The 22,339-nt window shown below is 42.2% G+C and overlaps 1 protein-coding gene across 1 annotated transcript; it reads right to left on the minus strand.

Annotated features, from left to right (window-relative positions):
* Positions 1-276: 276 nt before the first annotated feature.
* kif11 (kinesin family member 11) lies at positions 277-21,779 on the minus strand. Its single transcript, XM_089012563.1, has 27 exons — positions 21,670-21,779; positions 21,470-21,545; positions 20,058-20,184; positions 19,879-19,976; positions 19,100-19,178; positions 18,852-19,037; positions 17,627-17,751; positions 17,460-17,550; positions 15,891-16,036; positions 15,730-15,826; positions 13,375-13,470; positions 13,200-13,288; positions 13,033-13,120; positions 11,802-11,875; positions 11,567-11,681; positions 10,334-10,405; positions 10,119-10,254; positions 8,723-8,895; positions 7,370-7,495; positions 7,138-7,293; positions 4,792-4,919; positions 4,542-4,702; positions 4,309-4,427; positions 3,486-3,708; positions 3,229-3,407; positions 1,565-1,675; positions 277-556 (listed from the first exon to the last, which is right to left on the minus strand). Exons 2-27 carry the CDS (start codon positions 21,541-21,543, stop codon positions 446-448), a joined length of 3,180 nt encoding a protein of 1,059 aa, XP_088868689.1. The 5' UTR covers positions 21,544-21,545; positions 21,670-21,779; the 3' UTR covers positions 277-445.
* Between the last annotated feature and the right edge of the window lie 560 nt (positions 21,780-22,339).

Here is a 22,339-nt window from a genome sequence, read left to right on the forward strand (position 1 = left end):
TAGCTAATAGATAGCCAGATAGCAAAGAGCAAGACAGCCAGTCAGCTAATATTAGCTATCTAGCTCACTTTCTATCTATTTGGGTTACTTCCAGGTTGAGTGAACGCGGGCGCATGTGGCTGCTGCTGCTCACTCACAGAAAAAACTATCCTGTGACTGTCAAGTGACCATGAGTGTTTTGAAAGGCGCTTAGAAATGAAATGTATTATTATTATTGTTGTAAAGGAGGAATAAAACAATCGAAATTTAGGTAATGGGGCCACTTTTCTCTTGGGTTTTGAAATGACTTTTATTCATCGGCACAACTGTTACTCGTTTCATCATAAAAAAAAGTACAACCACAAAACATGAATTTGTTAAAAATATGACAGATTAAAACAGACACATTCATCAAAAACGAAACGCTAACTAGCAGCTAAAAGCCAAAACGGGAATAAGCTTGAGTTCAGTTGTGACTGCGCAGCGGGAATCGAGACTTCTGTAGGGTGATTTCAACGTCGTCGCACACTTTGGGTTTGCTTGGGATCTTGCCCTCATTTTTCCTGGCCTTCTTTTGCTGGAGCACATTCAAATCAGACCAAAAATCGATTCTTATTATTGGAAACTGCACACATGCACGCATACAGTGATACCTTGGCTTACAAACTTAATTGGTTCCCAGACAGAGTGTGTCAGGGGAAAAGTGTGTATCCCAAAAATTAATTTCCCATAGGAACCATTAAAATAAGAATAATCCGTTCCCGGGTCCCCATAAAACATAAATTTCAACTAGGTAAGCCTTAAAATTACACAAAATATAACTTATTTTATGTATAATAAATGTGCTATGGTATTATTAAATAAATAAACTGTACTGTATAATAGTCATTTTATTTACCTTTGTGATGGTCGTTGATGGCTTGATGGAATGGAGTGGCCGATTTCATCAGCATTAAACATTTGATGAGGAACGTAGCCTTCTTCTTTCACCATCTTGAGGAATGATCCCTTGTAGGTAGGTGCTTTCTCTGCGATAATTTTACCTAGTTCCTCATCAATTATGTTCTGTTTAGCTGCGTTGATAGCTTTTTGAATCAAGTGTACAGATGGCTTGTGTGGGTTATTTGTGGAGCCCGATTGATGGGATATTTTAACCTTGCAGTCTACACTTTGCCTTTGAAATATCAAAGTTGAAATGAGTTCAAATTTCACAGTTTTCTATCCATTTTGTCACTCTTTCTCTCTGTCGTCTGCCTGTCTCTTTAATGTTTAAACCCCCCCCCCACTCACTGCTGCATTCTTGACCAATCACGTGGCTTTAACTGAAGACTGGGGGCAGGGAATATAGGACAAAAACAATAGGCTGCCATTTTCTTGTTCGGAGAACGGGCTCGTTCGCGAACAACACATCACTCATTGTGGCGCTCCGTGTGTTTCCCGAAAAATAGTTCGTATGCCTGTACATAGGCATACGAACTATTTTTGTAAATTTAAGGTTCATAAACCGAAAAGTTCGGAAGCCAATGGGTTCGTAAACCAAGGTATCACTGTATTTTGATGCACATCTCTGTTGCGACGGGCTCACCAAGAAGAACGGACGCCGCCTGGTCTCGTTGATGACCAGGTTCTCGTCAACGAAGGAGCCCTCTGTGGTTATGCTCTCATTGCATGTGCTCAGGTCGTCCTCCAGGGAGCCCTGTACACAGCGCGGGATCAAAGCGAGCCGGCCATTTACCACCCCCAATCACCCCTTTCACACATAGCCTGCTTATACATTTTAAGCCCGAAACAAAGCACAACAATATCAGGTAGCTTGCTACTTAACTAGCTATTGATTCTGTATCTTAAAGCTAGCTAATGAGCCTCTATTTCTATCAGCTAGCTAGCGAATCTCTCTCTGTCAGCTGCCTATCGAATCTAGATCAGCTCACTAGCTATTTAGCTAGCTATTGACTCTGTTCATCTACCAGCCAGCTAACGATCAACTCTATTTCTTTCAGCGATCTAGCTAGCTATTGATTCTGTCTGTCTAGCAGCTAGCTAATAATCAACTCTATTTCTATCAGCTAGCGAATCTTTCTCTATCTATCAGCTAGCTACCTATCAAAATCTATATCACCTCGCTAGCTATTGATTCTGTCTATCTACCAGACAGCTAATGATCAACTCTATTTCTATCAGCTATCTAGCTAGTTATCGATTCTGTCTAGCAGCTAGCTAACAATCAATTGTATTTCTATCAGCTAGCGAATCTCTATCTATCAGCTACTGATCAAATCTAGATGAGCTCATGAGCTATTTAGCTAGCTATTGATTCTGTCTATCTACCAGCCAGCTAACGATCAACCTTATTTCTATCGGCTATTAGTAGCTAGCTCACAATCAACCGCATTTATATCAGCTATGTAGCAAGCTATTGATTCCGTATCTTACAGCTAGCTAACGATCATCTATTTCTATAAGCTAGCTAGCGAATCTCTGCCTCTCTTTGTCAGCTGCCTATCAAATCTAAATCAGCTCACTCGCTGTTTAGCTAGCTATTGATTCCGTCTATCTACCAGCTAACTAACGATCAACTCTATTTCTATCAGCTATCAAGCGAGCTATCGATTCTGTCTATCTAGCAGCTAGCTAACAATCAACTCTATTTCTATCGGCTAGCGAATCTATCTCTATCAGCTACCTATCAAATCTATCTCAGATCGCTAGCTATTGATTCAGTCTATTAGACAGCTAACGATCAACTATTTCTATTGGCTCCCTAGCAGGCTATCGATTCTGTCCATCTAGCAGCTAGCTAACAATCACCTTTTTTTTCTATCAGCTAGCGAATCTCAATCTATCAGCTACCTATTGAATCCATATCAGCTCGCTAGCTATTGATTATATCCCCCAGCCAGCTAACTATAACTCTATTCTGTCTCTCTCTATCAGCCACCTTTCAAATTTATATCAGCTCGCTAGCTACTTGGCTAACTATCGATTCTATCTACCAGCCAGCTAACAAGCAACTCTGTTTCTTTCAACTAGCTTGCTATTTAGCTAGCTATCGATTCTGTCTCTCTACCAACTAGCTAACAATCAACTCTATTTCTATCAGAGAGCGATTCTATCCTTCTATCTATCTATCAAATTTATATCAGCTCGCTAGCAACTTAGCTATCGTTTCTATCTACCAGCCAGCTAACAAATCAACTTGATTTCTATCGCACGGAAGAAAGACTTGACACTAAAGATTGCCGTCCCCACCTGGCTGCTTTTGTCGTCGTCATCCCCGGAGTCGTGGCCACGCTCTTGCTCGTCGTCTTGGGTGGAGGCCTTCAGCATCTCTTCCTGTTGTCTCCTGAGATTCTCCAGCATCTCCGCACGGCTCCATATCTTGGTCACCTGGCGCGGGTACACAAAGTCCCGCCTCTGCGGTGTCTGACCTGAAGGGTCAAAGTGTCGCAGGTCATAATAAATGTGATGAATGGCTAAATTGTTCGTCGGCATATGAAATATTTTACCGGTGGGAACATCGTGACGCAGCTCCTCCTCCAGGAAGTTTTGGACCAGCCGCTGCCCGGCGTTCAGTTGCTCGCGGATGTCCGCCTCTTGCCGGTCCAGGGCGGCGGCGTCCGAGGAGGTTTGGCTGCGCGTCTTCTCCAGGGTTTTCTTCATCCCCTCCTGGTGGGCCTTTTGCGCCGCCGCTAGCGTATGAAGCTGCTCGGCAGCGGCCGTCTTCACGCTCTGGAGGAGAGAGAGAGAGTGAGTGACAAGGAAGCCCGTGTGCTTTTTTTTATGCCTCGGTCTGCAACCGAAATTGGGTTCCCAACCAAACTGAGCGTACCTGAATGCACCACTGGACTCCCCTACGCTTCCTTAAAAGTCACTTCCTCTTTATGACCGAGGCATTAGTGTTGATGAATATTTTTTTTAATTAAAAAGCAGACATGTTTGGCTGAGATATCCACAAAAAATAAATACATTAATTAAAACAAAATCACAATTAAAAAAAGGTGTCTGATTGAGATATCTTGGAACGGATTAAAAATTGTTCTAATAGTTCCACCATCAATTGTTACATACTGTATTTCTACTAAGTTTACCCAATTAGCTATCTGGCTAGTTATCAAGCTGGCTACACTAGCTAGCTAGCGATTTGCTCCTTATTTGCCATCTATTGGCTATCTAGCTAGCTATCTATTGACGAGCTAGCTAGCTTTCCATCTATTTGAGTTACGTCCAGGTTGAGTTAATGCTGGCGCGCGTGGCTGCCGCTGCTCACTCACAGCAAAATGTATCCCGTGAGTGTAAAGTGACCTCGAGAGCTCAGACAGGCGCCCGTACCTCAACCAGGGTCTCCGCGTGAGCGGACTCCTCAGCCGCCAACGACAACTGCTCCTGGATTCGTTTGTCGGCGTGCCGCTCCAGTGCTGAGCGCCAGTCCTGGTCCCGTTGAAGTAAACCTGGACACATGCGAGGAACCCCGGAACCAAGTTAGAAACACGTCACAGTGCCGATTTTTCATATTAGCGCACAATGGAGTCGACTCAAAACGGGACAGGAGAGACTCCTCGTACCCAAAACGCTGCTCGAGAGTCGCTCGCGGTACCCGTCGGCCTCCTGCAGGATCTCCCGGCTGTCGTCCACCTGGAGTCGCAGCGCGGAGGAAAGGGACGAGGAAGTGGAGCGCAGCAGGTCCGCGTGTGCGGACCCCTGACGTTCCAAAGAGTTGTACCCACTGAGGAACACGCACACGACAGGCCGGTTGTGATTGAGGCCGCCGGATGTTTTGTTGTTGGACCCAAAGCGCGTCCACGGCGGACTCACCTGCTCAGGTTGTCTCCGAGGCGATCAAGGGGGGTCTTTAGACCTCCGGAGAGCGAGCAAAGCTCCTCGTAGTCCTCGTACGCCTCCGTGGCTAGCTGGTTGAGCATCTGGATGGTCCGTTTGGTTCTCTGGGGGAGAAGAAGGGAAGCCTTAAAGGACAACCGACGCCTCCGGACAAGTTGTGTCCATAATTTGTAAAATCGTTTCAAATGACTTTCACTGAGCGTATTTTACAAAGATTCCATCGCATATAGCTATATTTTACGTTTTAAGACTCGCGCTGAATATTCAGGAAGTGTTTTTGAGTTGGTGACGAGTCCTGACGTCACGTCACGGAAGGAACGCCCCTGACCGAGAAAGGACACACAATGCATTTTGCGGTACTTTGTTTGGTCTGAAAACTTCGTGTTGATGGCGAAATTAGAAGGAAAACACAGAAATAATGCAATGGTGAATCGTGTGTTGCATCAAGACAACTATTTGATATTCGCTGACACAAATTCCAAGCAGACAAATCAACGGAGCTCTGGCGCCATCTTCTGCTTTTTCTCTGGGTGCTAACACATCAATCTTGATGCCTCAAAATGAGCGGGCAGAACGTCTTTAATCGATTGCAAACATTTATGCTTCCCTCTTCAGATTTATTTTGAATCATATATTGTTTCCTAACTGACATCAGAAAAATGTTTTATAGCATCTAAAATACCAAAACACACAGGCTGATATTTTTTAGTAAAATGCAAAACACCAATAAAAATGACTTAGAGTCCCAAAACTGCCACAAAATTAGCTCGGAACTGGAGAGATTCAGAAAGTCCCGCCCCCTTGTTCGTGACGTCACGCCAGGATACTCCTTCACAAACTGCCATGCTCCTGAATCAAAGCAATGGCTTCGAGAGTTCAGATTCAGAGATGTTATCTTGTTACTCATCCAGTTATAATAATAATACATTTAATTTCTAAGCGCCTTTCAAAAGCCTCAAAAACACTTTACAGTCACAGGATTTTTTTTTTGTGGGTGAACAGCGGGAGCCATTCGCGCCAGCGTTCACTCTCCACGGAAGTAACACAGCAGCAAAGTTATGAAAGGACAACAGTGATACCTCGGTTTTTGACCCTAATATGTTCCAGAAACCTGTTCGCAAACAGATTTGTTCAAAAACCGAAATATAACTTTCCACTATAATCAATGTTAAAAAATTAATCTGTTCCAAGTCGAAAAAGCAACTTTTTAAAAGCAATTTTTAACCCTACAGCATAAACGGTCATTTGTAAAGTACTATAAAACAAACTGTAATGTTTTATTATTTAATGGACCTTGCGAGTCAAGCCCTGGAACCCGATTGTGTGTGTCTACCACTGAAGGCCTCCATCTGCTTCTGGATTCCGGTGTGCATGCAAAAATCAAACATTAACTCCATGTAGTCTTCAGCGTTTTCCATGATGACCATCTCATCGTCTCCGTTTGAATATTATTTATTTAGCTCCTGTATTTTGTTTTTCTACTTCTTTCTTTCCTTTCCTCTTTCTTTCATAACTTTGCTGCTGTGTTATTTCCGGGCAGAGTGAACGCTGGCGTAAATGGCTACACCTGCTCACTCGCACAAATAAATAAATAAATAAATAATCCAGTGCCTGTAAAGTGTCCTTGAAAGTTTTGAAAGGCGCTTAGAAATTAAATGTATTATTATTATTATTATTAATATTATTATAGTTATGAATATGATTCCAATAGTTCTGAAGAGGAAAAGCATAAATGTTTGCAATCGATTAAAGAAGTCCTTCCATATCCATTCGAGCCGTCTGCAAGCGATAAAACCGGTGAAGATCTGGACTCCAATGTAGCACCCCAGAAAATGCACAAGATGGTGCTGGTTCCCTACTGCTTTGGTCCGTTGGAAATGGCTGATTTGCCCGGTGGGAATTTGTCTAAACTTACACCTTCTTAATGCGTGTTACCGCAATTGGCTGCCACACAACGATTTACCATCATGTTATTTATGTAGTTTTCCTTCTAATTTCGAGATCAACACGGTGTTTTCAGACGAAAAAAAGTACCCGTAATGCATTGTGTGTCACCTTCTCGGTCAGGGGCAATCCAAATGTGACGTCACGTAGGGGATCGTCATCAACTCGAAACACAAGACTTCCTGAATATTCAGCGCAAGTCTTAAAAGGTAAAATATAGCTATATGCGGTGAAACTTTGTAAAATGCGCTCGGTAGAAGTCATTTGAAGTGATTTTACAAATTATGGACGCAACTTGTCCGGAGGTGTCGGTTGTCCTTTAAAGAGAATTTTGGTTCAAATCTGTCGTGTTTGTTGGTTAGCTAAAGGCAAAAATACCTCCTGGTTCCTCTGCTGAGACGTTCGAATCTTCTCCTCCAGTTGGCGCCGCTGGTCCTGCAGGGCGTTGACGTCCTGCAGGGTGGACTCCCGCAGAGCCGCCAGGTCTACAATCAGGCCGTTGAAGAACTTGTCCGTCTCCTTCATGGCCTCCACCTGACAAAGTGCCGGAACGAGTCGACATCAACAAACTTTGCTTTCTTCTTATTGTACTTTTTTCAGACTTGACAACCTCGTCGGCCAGAGCTCGCTGTGCCTCTAGGGTGGATCTGATGGAGGCGTTCAGTTCTTGGAGCACCGAAAGACCCGTCAGAGTCTGAACCTGGAGGACCTCTTCGGTGTCTCGCCGGTGCTCTTCCTTCGTACGTGGGCAGCGGAGAAAAAGAAAAGAAAAAAAGAACGAAAGAAAGTTATGTGCTCTGTAAATGCTGCTGATACATTTGTTTATGTCTGCTATCCCATAGTTGACCAGCAGAGATTTTATTTATTGGATTCGCTTTGTGATTGTATTTTATTTATTATAGTACCTGTGCTTGCCGGTGACTGTAAAGCAGGGGTGTCAAGGTCATTTTTTGCCGCGGGCTACATTGTAGTTATGGTTTCCTCTCGAGGGCCGTTATGAATTTGGGGGATGTTTAAATCCCTTCAAATATTACATGTAGAGCACACAGCAAATTAATTAATAACTCGTTTTCAAATCTGAAGTCAAGAATAATGACTTTTATTGTGGTTGACATCCAAAAATATGAAATTTTGGCTCCGATTTTAGCAATCATAATGGAATTTAACAAGTTTGATTTGCTTTTGCGGGCCGAAAAAAATGATGTGGCGGGCCGGATTTGGCCCGCGGGCCTTGACTTTGACACCTGTGCTGTAGTGTAGTGCTGTCCTTGAGAGCTTTGAAAGGCGCTTACAATGTAATGTATTATTATTATCATCAACACCGACTGTATTAGACCACATCGACGCCTTTGAAATGAGCATTTTTGTAAGTGATATCATGTTTTAAACAAAACAGGAATACAAAAAAAATGTCTCAAGCCTCAACGTTTATTGGATGCGCATTTTCTTTCCTTGTATTCAATACGTGAATCGCATCTCAGATGGAGACGACAATCATCAGTTTGGGTTCATCATCTCGCCTCTCGTACTGAATGTTTTGATGTATCGGCTTCAATTTACTTTCATACTTAGAAAACCTCATCCGATTGAGAAAACGGATTCAAACGAATAGACAAACCTGTGTAAAAAAATGACAACATATGATAACTCCTTATTCTCTAATCTCTATCACAAGTTGACAGTGATTGTAAAGTGTCCTTGAGAGTTTTGAAAGGCGCTTATAAATGAAATGTATTGGTCACAATGAGACTTGACACGAGGAAGTGACGTAAAGGAAGCGGAGGGGAGTCCAGTGGTGCGTTCAGGTGCGCTCAGTTTGCTCGAGAACCCATTTTTGATGCATTAAAAAAAACTGAATTCTTGGTTGAAAACCAAGTTTTGACTGTACTATATTTTTATGCCATGACATCAAGTTGCTCTATCTCAACAGTAAACGTAAACGCGTCCCACGTTTTTTGCTCACCAGAAGCTCCTGCATGGCCTCGTTGTCCTTCTCGCTGAGGTGGAGTTGGTGAGCGACGCGTTCCTGCCAGCGCGCCATCCCCTCGGCCAGCAGCCGCCCCACGTCGCCCACCAGGCCCTCCATGCTGGTCACCGCGTGGGCCAGCGCCGCCGCATTGTCCGCCAGAACACCGTCTAGGGAACAGGTCACATGACCAGACATTTCACGATCCACTTGATGGTGCGGCGGCCATTTTTGTAGTCATTTAGGACTTCTGCATTTCCGTTCGACTTTTCCCTTCGTTTTGGCCAAGCATTTACATTGAATGCCCTCGGTGAAACAACCCTCTATATTTATTCAGGCTTGGGACCGGCACAAGAAGACTTATGTTCCTTTGTGGCTACAGAAAAAGCAACTTGCTCAGTAAAAGGCTCCCAAAGACAAAATGGTCATCGGCACAGTGACAATCAAAAAAGCAAAACTGTACTTACTGTTTAATGACAATGCTCTGATCTTACTGTGAAATGGGCATCCCTTTCCCTATATTATATCACAAACAGAACTTCAAAGTCCCCCAAGATGCCCCATCCTCCAGTTAAAATATTTTGAGCATCTACCTTTCTGAAAATGGTAATAATAATACAAACAAAACAAACCAACTAAGTAACACAAAAACAAAACCACATACATGAAGCACAATAGATAAATAAATACAGAAATACATACATACATACATACATAAATAAACTAAATGAATAACTAAATAGATATGTAAAAACAAGCAAAAACAAACCCAAGAACAAAAACCACACGCACACAATAGATAAATAAATACATAAATAAAGTCAATAAATAACTTAATAAATAAAAATAAATAGATACATAAAAACAAACAAGCAAACAAAAACAAAACCATGCATACAAACGCACACAAAATAGGAAAATAAATAAATACACATAAATAAATTAATAGCTACAAACGCACACAAAATAGGAAAATAAATAAAAAATAAATAAATTAATAGCTTTTATGCTTTTTACATGGGTAAATGTAAGCGCACAGGATAGCATACCAATTGCCTGAATTTCAGCTCTATCAACTATAGATTATTCAGATAATCAATTTCGAGTAGATCAAATGGATGTGCTTTGCTCCAGGAAGGGCAGACTCTTGGGCTCTATTATTAGGCTCCTGAAAGACCTCATTGGCCTTAGGCTGTCTCATGCCATAATATGCATTTTCAGCTGTTTTCATTTGTCTGTGTCTCTTTCTCCACAGCTGCCTTGTCATTTAGGACTACAATTCCAAATTCAGTTTCCCATATTAGGAATCTTTCATTCATTCGACGCACCAGAATCGTTACAGAAACGCGGCACATTATGAGGAAGTGAGGCGTAAATAGCACGGCGTTCGTACCGACAGCTCTAGAATAGCTGCTGAGGACGTGCCGATGTCTGTCGCCTTGCCGCCGGACGCCGAGCTGCACGTCGCCTAAGGCCGCCGCCATGCGCTCAGCGAAGCTCTGCTGGGCCGTCGCGTTGTGGAGCTCCACCTGCGTGTGCCGCAAAAAATGACCAAAGAAAATGGCTAACATGTCAAAATGGCCGCCAGAAAAGAGTCATCGGCGTTACCAGTTTCTTCCTGTCCAGCTTGGCGTGCAGACCCAAGACGTCGCAGGTACTGGTGTCCGCAGTGTTCAGCAGCTGCAAACGCACCGATTTCATTTATTATTATTATATATCAAGAATCGATAATCGATAAAAAGGTTTCTTCAGCTGTCATCTGTACTTCTTTGAAAGTGTCTGACGTTTCGCTCCTCATCCGAAAAGCTTCGTCAGCGAACTAAAATTTCGCTGGTAACTCTGCCGCTATATCTCTAATGGACAGACCTCTGCTCTGAGAGGTCCCTGCTCTAAGGTTGGGGCAGCAGTAGACTACTCCCTGAAACTAATCTGATTATTCCTTTAGTTCTGTCTGATTACCTCTAATTGTCTATGCCTGGCTCTGATTGCCCCATTAGCTTTGGTATTGGATTGCATTTGCCTTTATCACCTTATCAGCAAGACTGATGAGGTGAGACCAGCATGACTTATTGAGGTGATACCAGAGCTAATGGGGCAATCAGAGCCAGGCGTAGAACATTAGAGGTAATCAGACAGAACAAAATAAGGAATAAGATTAGCTTCAGGGAGTAGTCCACTGCCCCCCCCCCCGACCTTAGAGCCAAGACCTATCAGAGCAGAGGTCTGGCGGTGTCCATTAGGGATTTATATAGGGACAGAGCTAACAGCACAATTTTAGCTCGTTGACGAGGCTCTTCGGATGAGGAGCGAAAGGAAGTCTGTTGTAAGAACGATCCAAATTAAACCTTACCCCACCATGGCGATTTAGTCAAGCGTTTTGCTTTTTTTATGAAAATAGCTTCTTTTACTCCCCTTTCAAACCATCTATTCTTAGACCACATGGGCTTAGTTGTGCTGATGAGGTGATACCAGAGCAAATGGGGCAATCAGGCCAATGTAGACCCCATAATCAGGCAGGACAATAGAAGTAATCAGTGTTGCCTCTGGGAATAGTCCTCTGCTCCCCCCAACCTGAGAGCAGGGACCTATCATAGCAGAGTCTGGCACAGTAGGGGTATATATATAGGGCCAAAACCACCAGCAAATTTTAGTTCGCCAACGTAGCCTCTTGGATAAGAAGCCAAACGTCCGGCACCTTCAAAGAAGTACAGATGACGGCTGAAGAAACCTTTTCATCGATGGACCACTCCTGTACGACAGATGTAGTGCAAGTCCGATACTAAAAAAGTAGCTTGTCGCCAGCCCGGGTTACCCCTCGTATGATAAAATTGGAGTTGGCACCTGCGTGGCGGCGTTGTGGAGATTCTCCTGAGCCGCGTGTAGTTCGCTATTGATGAACTCCTCCTGGGTTAGTTTTTCTTTGGTGGCCTCCAGGTTGCGACTGGTTTCTTCCAGTCTACGCCATGGACGGACAGACAGAGACAGGTGAGGCGTTTGGACCGTTGGCAATCGATTTTCCGGGGTGATGCTGAAGGCGTCTATTTTGTGGTCGTCGGAGAGGCCGGAGGGTCCTCACCTTTCCTGGCTGTAGTGCAGGTCGGAGACAAACTCCTCCAGTTTGTTTTTACTGTCCATAAACAGGTCGCCGATCTGCACGGACCATCGGGTAATCGGCATTAGATCAGGATTGAACCCGCTTTGACAAATGGATTCATCTCAATCGAATTAACTCATTCACTGCCAGACGATGTGCAAAAATGTGTCCACTCCAGTGCCAGGGTTTTTTGTCATTGTCTCCCGAATTGCAGCACCCACAGAATATTGAGTTCCAGGACTACATAAACATTGAATACAGCGTTACATATTTTAGACTCTCTTTTTAATCAGCAAAAAAAGTTAATTCCTAAAGGATATGATCTGGAATTATATGATCTTGAAGAGGACAGGTGTAAAAATTACAATACGATACATACATATTTGTTTATATAGCGCATTAACAACATCTGAAGCTGGAACAAACCGCTAACATGGAAAAAAGGCAAATGTTGCCCCCTAATGGAAGAGGAAAAAAAATTGCCAGACACAATGGCCAGCGCGTTATCGGCAACCAAGCATGAAAAAAAAAAAAAAAAAAAAAAAAAAAATAAAAAAAAAATTCGGGAATGGCGCTGTTATATTTTCAATTCCTGAATACATTTACAAATGGCAGTGAATAAATTAATCTTGATCGGATTAATTTTATAATAATAATCCATTTCATTTCTAAGCGCCTTTTAAAACTCATAAGGACACTTTGCATCCCGATTGGATTCTTCTTGATTTGAATTAATCCAGATTGGATTAATCTCGATTTGAATTAATCCCAATCGGATTCATCTCGATTTGAATTAATCCTGATTTGATTAATCTTGATCTGAATTAATCCTGATTGGATTAATCTTGATTTGATTTAATCCTGATTGGATTCATCTCGATTAGGAATTAATCCAGATCGGATTCATCTCGATTAGGAATTAATCCCGATCGGATTCATCTCGATTTGAATGAATCCCGATCGGATTAATCCCGATTGGATTTATCTTGATTTGAATTAATACCGACTGGATTCATCTTGATTTGAATTAATACTGCCTGGATTCATCTTGATGTGAATTAACCCCGATTGGATTCATCTTGATTTGAATTACCTCAAATGGATTCATTTCGATTCGATTCATCTTGATTTGAATTAATCTCAATTTGATTCATCTTGATTTGAATTAATCTCGATTGGATTCATCTTGATTTGAATTAATCTCAATGTATACCTTCTTCAGCTCGTCCTCCAGGAAGGCGATGCGTTCGGTGTACTCCAGGATGCTTTCGTTGTTGGCGGTGATCTGCTCCATCATGTTCCTGAAAAGCATCACTTTAAAAAAAAAAGAAAAAAAAAAAGGCACCTGTTCAGACACAAGGACATCGCGGCGGCGCATACGTGTAGTTGTCCATGGACAGGTAGACGCCGTTTTTGTCCCGGGTGGCGGCCAGGTCTCGCTTGAGATGCTCGATTTCCTCCGTGTATTCCTGAACATGGACAAAAAGGCAACGGTTGTGTTACAAGTCGCTCACTGGTTGCCCAACGGTCACATGACAGGAAGCGAAAAGGCCACCTTGATCAGCGTCCTCTTGGTGAGCTTCTGGTTGACTTCGGGCTTGTTCATGATGTTCTTGGCCCTGCTGGCGTATTCCAACGTGCTGAGGGTCTCCTGAACACGGCGGAAAAGGCGGGCACAAAATACGTGACGGGTGTCAGGAATAGTGATGTGTCATTCGCGAACGAACCGGATCTCAGTCTTTGAAGTGAACGATTCTTAATTAGGAGCCGACTCCTCCTCCCCTTCGGTTAAAGCCGCACGTGATTGGTCAAAATCCGTGGTAGGTATACACGCAGAGAAATACACAGAAACACGCAAATAAACAGATACACGCAGAAATATTAATAAAGCCACATAATTTTTTAAATGATGTATATTTTTAGCATTTGTAATTCATTATACATATCATTTTAGTAAATTAATTTAAAGGACAACCGACGTCTTGTGACAACGGTTGTGTCCATAATTTGTAAAATGGCTTCAAATAACTTCTACTGAATGTATTTTAATAAGATTCCACCGCATATAGCTATATTTTACGTTTTAAGACTCGCGCTGAATATTCCGGAAGTCCTGTTTTTGAGTTGGTGACGTGACGTCACTGAAGGAACGTCCCTGACCGAAAAAAAAGGACACATTGTAGGAGTCCTTCCATCACGTCAATGCATTTTGCTGTGCTTGTTTGGTCTGAAAACGTCATGTTGCACTAAAAAGCGGCAGAAGAGGGAGACCAAGCTCCATATAAGGAATTTATCAGCCTGTGGAAACGGGCTGATTAATTCCTCACAGGAGCTCGGTCGCCATTTTTTGCCTCTTTTTTGGTGATCCATTTCCCCCCAATGTTGCCTCAAAATGGCAGGGAATAAATTCTTTAATCGATTGCAAACATGTAGGCTTTCCTCCTCAGAACTATTTGAATCAGATTCATAACTGGATATAACAAAAAAAGCATCTTCTCCGAATCTGAAGCCATTGTTTTGATTCTCCAGCAATGCAAGACGTCTTGGTGTGATGTCACAAACTGGCGGCGGGACTTTCTGAAAATGCCCAATTCACAGCTCAATTGTTTTGCAGATTTTGGACACTTTAAGTCATTTTTTTTATTGGTGTTTTGCATCTGAATAAAAATGTCATACCGCATGCATGTTTTGGGTATTTTAGATGCTCTAAAACGTTTTTGTGATGTCAGTTAGGAAACAAAAAAGTGACGTCGGTTGTCCCTTAAGCAAAAAAAAAAAAAAAAAAAAGCCATTTGGGAGCCGAAAGAGCCAGATCTTTTTAGTTGCTTTTTGTCATTGCTTTTTCACGAATTTATTCTGATATTGAAAATATGACAGAGCGCCATTCCCGAATTCGTTCAGGTTTTGTTTGTTCTTGCTTGGGTGCCGATAAAGCGCTGGCCATGGCATCTAGCAATGTTTTTTCCCTTCCATAAGGGCGAAGCATTTCCCCTTTTCCCTGCTAGCCCTTTATTTCAGCTTCAATTGTTGTTAAAGTGCTATACAAACCAATATATATCTATTACATTGTAGACAGCCGCCCCCATTTCAAGCTCAGATAACGCCAGGCCCATATAACGTAGGAATTAACTCATTCACTGCCATTCCCAAATTTATTCGGGAATTGAAAATATGACGTAGAGTGCCATACCCAAATTAGTTTGGGTTTCGTTTTGTTCTAGCTTGGGCGCCGATAAAGCGTTGGCCATGGCCACTGGAAATGTTTTTTTTCTCTTTTCTACAAGGGGTCAGCATTTCCTTTTTTTCCATGTTAGCGCTTTGTTGCTACTTCAGCTGTTGGTGAAGAGCTGTATAAACCAATATCTATGTATTGCATTGTAATTTGGACAGCCGCCCTCATTTCAAGGTCATATAACTCCAGACCCATATCATTCAGCAATTAACTCTTTTTAAGAAGAGAAGTGTTCGTACAGCGATTTGCCCGAACAGAAGAGAGTCTCAGGTTTCTTACCCTGTATTGATTGTTTATATAATAATAATACATTTCATTTCTAAGCGTCTTTCAAAACGCTTAAGGTCACTTTACAGTCACAGGATACGTTTTTCTACGGGTGAGCAGCGGCTGCCAGATGCGCCAGCGTTCACCAACCCTGAAGTAATTGAAATAGACAGAAAGTGAGCTAACTAGCTAATAGATAACTAGCTAGATAGCTATTAAGCTAATAGATAGCCAGCCAGATAGCTAGTTAAAAGATTGCAAATAGATAGATAGCTTAGTAGCTAGCCAGACAGATAGCTGGAAAACGTAATATATAGTCCAAGACCTCAATATTCAGTGTGTCCTGGAGCGGACACTTTTTTGCACATCGCCAGGCAATGAATGAGTTAATGAAAAATATGAAAAACGCACCTCAAGGTTACTGGAGGACGGCGACACGGTAGCAATGATGGAGGTCTTTGTGCGCCCCCCCAGCGAGTCTTGGAGGATGCGCGTCAGCTTGGACTCTCTACAGGAAGTCGGTCAACAAACCAGGTCACCTCCACCGTCGGCATCGAGCACGGACGCCGTACCTGTACGGGACATGAGGCCTCTTCTCCACTAGAGCCGTGATGACGCGGCCCAGCGTCAACAGAGACTGATTGATGTTCCCAGCTTCCCTCGCCCGTTTGTCCACCGCGCCGGAACGCCCGATGTTCTCGCTGCCCGCTAGGTCCACCTGGACGTGACACAAACGCAAAACAAAAACGCAGCAAAAATTTTATTTTATTAATGCTTGGGTGCCGATAAAGCGCTGGCCATGGCCTCTGGCAATGTTTTGTCTTTTCCACAAGGGGGCAGCATTTTCCATTTTAACGCTTTGTTCTAGCTTCAGCTGTTGTTAAAGCGCTATATGACCCAATATGTACGTACTGCATTGTATTTTGTCCAGCCGCCCAAATTTCAAGCTCAGATGACTTCAAAACCATATCATTTAACAATTAACTAATTCACGGCCATTCCCGAATTTATTCGGGAATTGAAAAGTGCGACGTTCAGCGCCATTCCCAAATTTGTTTGGGTTTTGATTTTTCTTGCCGGGGGTGCCGATAAAGCGCTTGTCAGACCTCTGGCAAAGTGTTTTTCCTTCCATGAGGGGGCAACATTTCCTTTTTGTCCATGTTAGCGCTTTGTTCTAGCTTCAGCTGTTGTTAAAGCGGTATATAAACCAATATGTATGTGCTGCATTGTATTTTGTACATCTGCCCTCATTTCAAGCTCAGATAACTCCAGACCAATATAATTTAGGAATTAACGCTTTTCAGGGTTTTTTTACGCTTCATTGAATGTTTATGTAGTCCTAAAATTGAATCTCAGAATCAGAATCATCTTTATTGGCCTAGTATGTAGAACACATGAGGAATTTTACATGCTGCACCAGTATCACAAAAAATGGCAAAGAGGCACTATACAGTTCTATTTGGGGTAATGTTTAGTGAGTGAAGAATTAACTATTTTTTTCTGATTAAGGAAGAGCGCCTAAGGTTTCTAACACTGCATTGAATGTTTATGTAGTCCTAAAACTCAATATTCTGTAGGGCCTGGAATTCAAGTGACAATGACAAAAACCCTGGCAATGAGGGGACATATTTTTGTACATATATGTGAATGAGTTACGTTATTGACTCCTCTCAGGCAGCCTCTTGGTTTAAAGACGCAGTGGAATTTGTATACATTTGCATCACACTTTAAATTTAAACCAAGGGCACCACCACTTTCATCTAGAACTACTTCATGTCACAAAGACGGTGCAGCAAGTGCTGGAGAATGAATGACTGTGTCTTTGTGTTATCATATTTATTTATTTTTTTGTACTTCAAGATGGCGCCGCAAGGGTGGCTGCCTTTCCAGCAGCTCCTATATTTTGTTTTTCTACTTCTTTCTTTTCTTTCCTCTTCCATTCATAACTTTACTGTTGTGAAATGGAAATTTCTCCAAAAAGTATCACGGGTGTTTCACAAACCTTCATTTTCCTATCATGATCAATCAACATTGATCTTTCAAACGTTTTACGACAAAAATCTGTTTTTTCCCTCCAGAGTTTGGCCCTTTCAGGGCAGAATCGCCTTTTCAGGATGACGTTGTAAAAGTTTGCATTTTACCAGGTTGAGTTTGCCAATCTTAACCAGCTCCTCGCCGTCCAACGTCATCTCCTTCATGTGGATGGTGACCGAGAAGACCGAATGCGATCGGCTGCACACAAATTCAAGAAAAGTGTAAGCCGCACTAACTTTTCGGAGAGCAAGATGGACGGAAAGGGATTCCTAACCTGGAGTAGGCGTTCATGAGCGTGGAGGCCGTCCTCCTCTTGGCGGATCCTCTCTCGAGGATCTGGTAGACCTCATCTTTATTGTGGACGGTCACCTCCTCCAGACCTCTGACCACCATGCCTCGCTGCAGCCAACACATTAGCTTAGCGCGCTGGCCGCGTTTCCAAAACCGTTGCGGTTTTGGTTGGGAGAGGAAGCTTCGGCTAGGCGTTCCTCTCCACTGCCTTCGGCTTAAAAAATAACCTACAGTGATACCTTGGCTTACGAACTTAATTCATTCCCAGACAGAGTGTGTAAGGCGAAAAGTGTGTATCCCAAAAATTAATTTCCCATTGGAAACCATTAAAATTAGAATAATCCGTTCCCAGGTCCCCATAAAACATAATTTTATACTTTCTAATTTTCTAAGCCTTAAAACTACACACAATAGATCTTATTATATGTATAATAAATGTAATAGGGTATGTATGTGTAAGCTGTCAGTCGTACAGGAGTGGTCCATCGATGAAAAGGTTTCTTCAGCCGTCATCTGTACTTCTTTGAAGGTGTCGGACGTTTACCAGCTTCTCGATGTGATCGGGTATTATAATTAAAGAAATAAACTGTACTGTATAATAAAGTGGTTTCATTTACCTTTGTGATGGTCGTTGATGGCTTGATGGAATGGAGTGACCGGTTTCATCAACATGAAACACTTGATGAGGAACGTAGCCTTCCTTCACCATCTTGAGGAAGGATCCCTTGTAGGTGCTTTCTCTGCGAGAATTTTACCTTGTTTCTCATCATTTGTGTTCTGTTTGGCTGGGTTGATAGCTTTTTGCATCAAGTGTACAGGTGGCTTGTGCGGGTTATTTGTGGAGCCTGATTGATGGGATATTTTAACCTTGCAGTCTACACTGTGCCTTTGAACTATCAAAGTTGAAATCATTTTCTCACTCTCTTTCTCTGTCGTCTGCCTGTCTCTTTAATGTTTAAACCACCTCCCCTCACTGCCGCGTTCTTGACCAATCAGGTGGCTTTAACCGAAGACTGGGGGCAGGGAATAGAGGACAAAAAAAGTCAGCTGCCATTTTCTGGTTAGGAGAACGGGCTAGTTCGCGAACGACACATCACTTATTGTGGCGCTACTGTTTATCCCGAAAAATAGTTTGTATGCCAAGGTAAAATTTTCATAAATTTAACGTTCGTAAGCCAAGAGGTTCGTAAACCGAGGTGTCACTGTACCTTGTTCCTGGGATCGTCAAAGAGCTGCAGCCGCTCGTTGACATCCTCACCGGGGCTGAGCAGATCGAAAAGTTCCTCGTTGTAGATTTCCAACAGGGACACTTTAACAGAGAATTCGGTGCCGTTCTCTGTCAGCTTCTCGAAGATCTGGTGGAGGGTTCTGGGAATTATGCCCGCCAAGGGGTCCTGAATGAGAGCAAATCGGTCAGGAAACGTTTGGTTACTTAGAAGGAGAGTGTCAAACTTGCCTCCTCCCAAGTGAACTGCTCGCCCGGACTTCGTTCTCCCTCCATGGTGAATGTCTTTCCCGTTCCTGTCTGCCCGTAACTGCAACGCATCAACCAATAATAATAATAATAATAAATTTCATTTCTCTCCTTTCAATTCTCTCACGGTCACTTTACAGTCACAGCATAAGTTTTTCTGCAGGTGAGGAGCAGCAGCTACACGTGCCAGCAAATAGCTAGCAAATGATAATAATACTAATAATAATAATAAATAAAAATAAATAAATAATACTAAACATTTCATTTATAAGCGCCTTTTAAAGCTCTCAAGGTCACTTCACAGTAACAGGATAAGTTTTTTTCTGCGAGTGAGCAGCGGCAGCCACACGCTCCAGCGTTCACTCAACCCAGAACTCAAACAGATAGAAAGCTTGATAGCTAGGCAATCGTTAGCCAACAGATACCTAGCTATCTATCACTATCTACGCACCTAGATAGTGAATAGATATCTAGCTAAATAGCTAGCCAGCCAGCCAGATAGCCAGACAGAGCTTATAGATAGCAAATAGCTAGCAAATTATAATAATAATACTACTACTACTAATAATAATACATTTCATTTATAAGCGCATTTCAAAACTCTCAATGTTACTTTACAGTCACAGAACGGTGTCCAGGAATTTGCCATATCTGGCAACATCACTGAATTATGGAGGACTTTGCAATTTGTGTTGATTGAACTAGCTGTGAAATTCCGTAGCGGCTAGCGTGTGCACTTGCTATCGCTTGTGTGTACTGACGCAAATATGGTGCAGTTGTAACCCATGATGACCTCATCCAAAATGGGACACACCACGCTGCGGTAGACGTCGATCTGCTTGGCGGCGGGTCCAAACACCTGCGGGATGCCAACAACAACACGGGTGCTAAAGTTCTGTCAGCAGAATGACAATAGTGAGGAGATGGACGATCAACTTACCATATCGAAGGTGTAAGTCTTCCTGGACGCTTTGTCGTTGACACCGGCCGTCCGAACCACAACTTCCTTCCTGTTTGGGTCGCAGTCAATCACGTTGTGTGACTTGCGCTCCACTGTGTTGAAAGGTCTGTCGGGGAGGGGGGGGCACCAGAATGCAAGATACCATCATTTTGTTACATTTACACAGCTGGACCACCGGTGTCCAAGTCAAGGCCCCATGGCCAAATCTGGGCCACCACATCATTTAATTCGGCCCGCGAAAACAAATCCAAGCATGTCAAGAGCCATGATGTTTGCTAAAGTTCCAATCAAATATTCAAATTGTCGTATATAAACCACAATAACAGCCACAATTCTTGACTGAATATTTCAAAACTAAAAAAATGAGCGGTATCAAACTCATTTTTTTTACCGCGGGCCACATTATTGTTCCAGTTTCTTCTCTTGGGGGTTATGAATTTGGCCATTAGAATGTTTAATCCCATCCACATATTACATATAGAGCGCACAACCGATTAATGAATAACTACTTTTTAAATTAAAGACAAGAATAATAACTGTTAGCAAGCATTGTGGCAATTAACCGCTTGATTTGATTTCGCAGGCCGAATTAACTCATTCGCGACCATTCCCGAATTTATAATTATACAAGTGAAAACGCTCTTTCGCTGTCTGCATTGCTGTGAACTGAGGCATAGAGACTATTAGTCACACTATTCATAAAGTAAAAAAACAGGATTTATGAGGATGTGGTAAAAAATATATATATATTTTTTAAATACTTTCTTTAACACTTTATACAAGCTGGTTTCTAAGGGGATTTATGAATTTCTTACGATGTATAATGTTTATAAAAATATGAATGATATTAAGGTTAAAAAAAAAACGGTAAAATATTTACTTTAACTGATTTTAAAATTAAAATTGCACTTGACCGGAAATTGTCTTCTCGGAAATTTTGTTTCTTCTCGAGACTTTTCGCTCGGGCTTGTTTTCTCGGTGGTTGACTTCGCTTTGTAGCGATACGTATTTACTTATTTAAAAAATCTTTACCTTTCCCGTACAAAATTTCTTGTATTCCATACACATCTAAAAATGTGCAAAAATCGTACAGAAAATACAAAATACGGCCGCTTGACAGGTACGACTATATCAGGAATTACATGTATTGTCTATCGTCAATTGTCGGTCTTTTTTAGCCACATTAATTTCATCGCTGCTGTATGTCATGTATATTAGCATATTTGACAATAAAGCTGACTTTGACTTTTGACTATGATCAAGACGTTTTTTTTTTTCAAATTGCCAGGCCCTTGACTCCACGCATGCACACACAAGCAGAAAGTTGGACATTTGAAAATAACGGCAGGGATAATCTGACAAGTGAACAAAAAAAAAAACACGAAGATTACCTGCATCTGACGACCACTTGGATGTTTCTCCCCTTTTCGTCCCGTTTGACTGCACCCGGGTAATTTGAAGTCATGACTGCGGCGACACAAAATGACTTCAGATTTCGTCTACACTTGACAGCGTTCCTAACAGCCGTTTTTCACTACGCTCGCTTTGCTAAAGGAACTCCCGAGACACTAGAGACATTTATCAAACTTACCGAATGTCTTTCTCAAGTCACCCCACGGCAGATATTCAGATATTGTTTATTTCTTGTCTGTATGCGTTCGGTCGCGTCTCCACTACAGCGAGAAAACAAACGTGTGCCGCCCAAACGGCATCAATAGTTTTTAAATTTCGCTCAGCCATTCACAGAAGAGCCAGACTCGAAAGGTCATTCTATTGGGCGAGGCGGACATGTGACTTCTCCTCGCAGGGCATCATGGGAATTTGAATCACTGTTTATACCGCTGGGTGGGTTATTATTATTATTATTATTTTTATCTTGTAATTATCATTATTCTTGTCATTATTATTATTATTATTATTACTTTCTTATTATTATTTGTTTATTTTTTATTTATTTTAAACCATAACAGTAACAGTGCACCCGCCCCCCACTCCAGAAAAAAACACTTGAATTACAACCACCAATGGAACAAAGTGCCTCAAAGAAACTCGATCATTATCCTAAATAAATTCAACAAATACACGTCAACATGGTTTCAAAATCTGGGGAGGAAAAATACACCTTGTAACTCACAAGATCGCAGCCAGAAACGGAACAAAAAAAATCTGACGTTACTTTTCAATGGAGATATAAACATGATCATCCAAAACAAGCACGGAAAAAAATCTCATTGGGACGTTTGTATGCCTCGGTGAGGGGT

Source organism: Hippocampus bargibanti, linkage group LG13 (genome assembly GCF_051943395.1).
Source record: "Hippocampus bargibanti isolate YZ-2025 linkage group LG13, ASM5194339v1, whole genome shotgun sequence".
NCBI classification, from domain to species: domain Eukaryota; kingdom Metazoa; phylum Chordata; class Actinopteri; order Syngnathiformes; family Syngnathidae; genus Hippocampus; species Hippocampus bargibanti.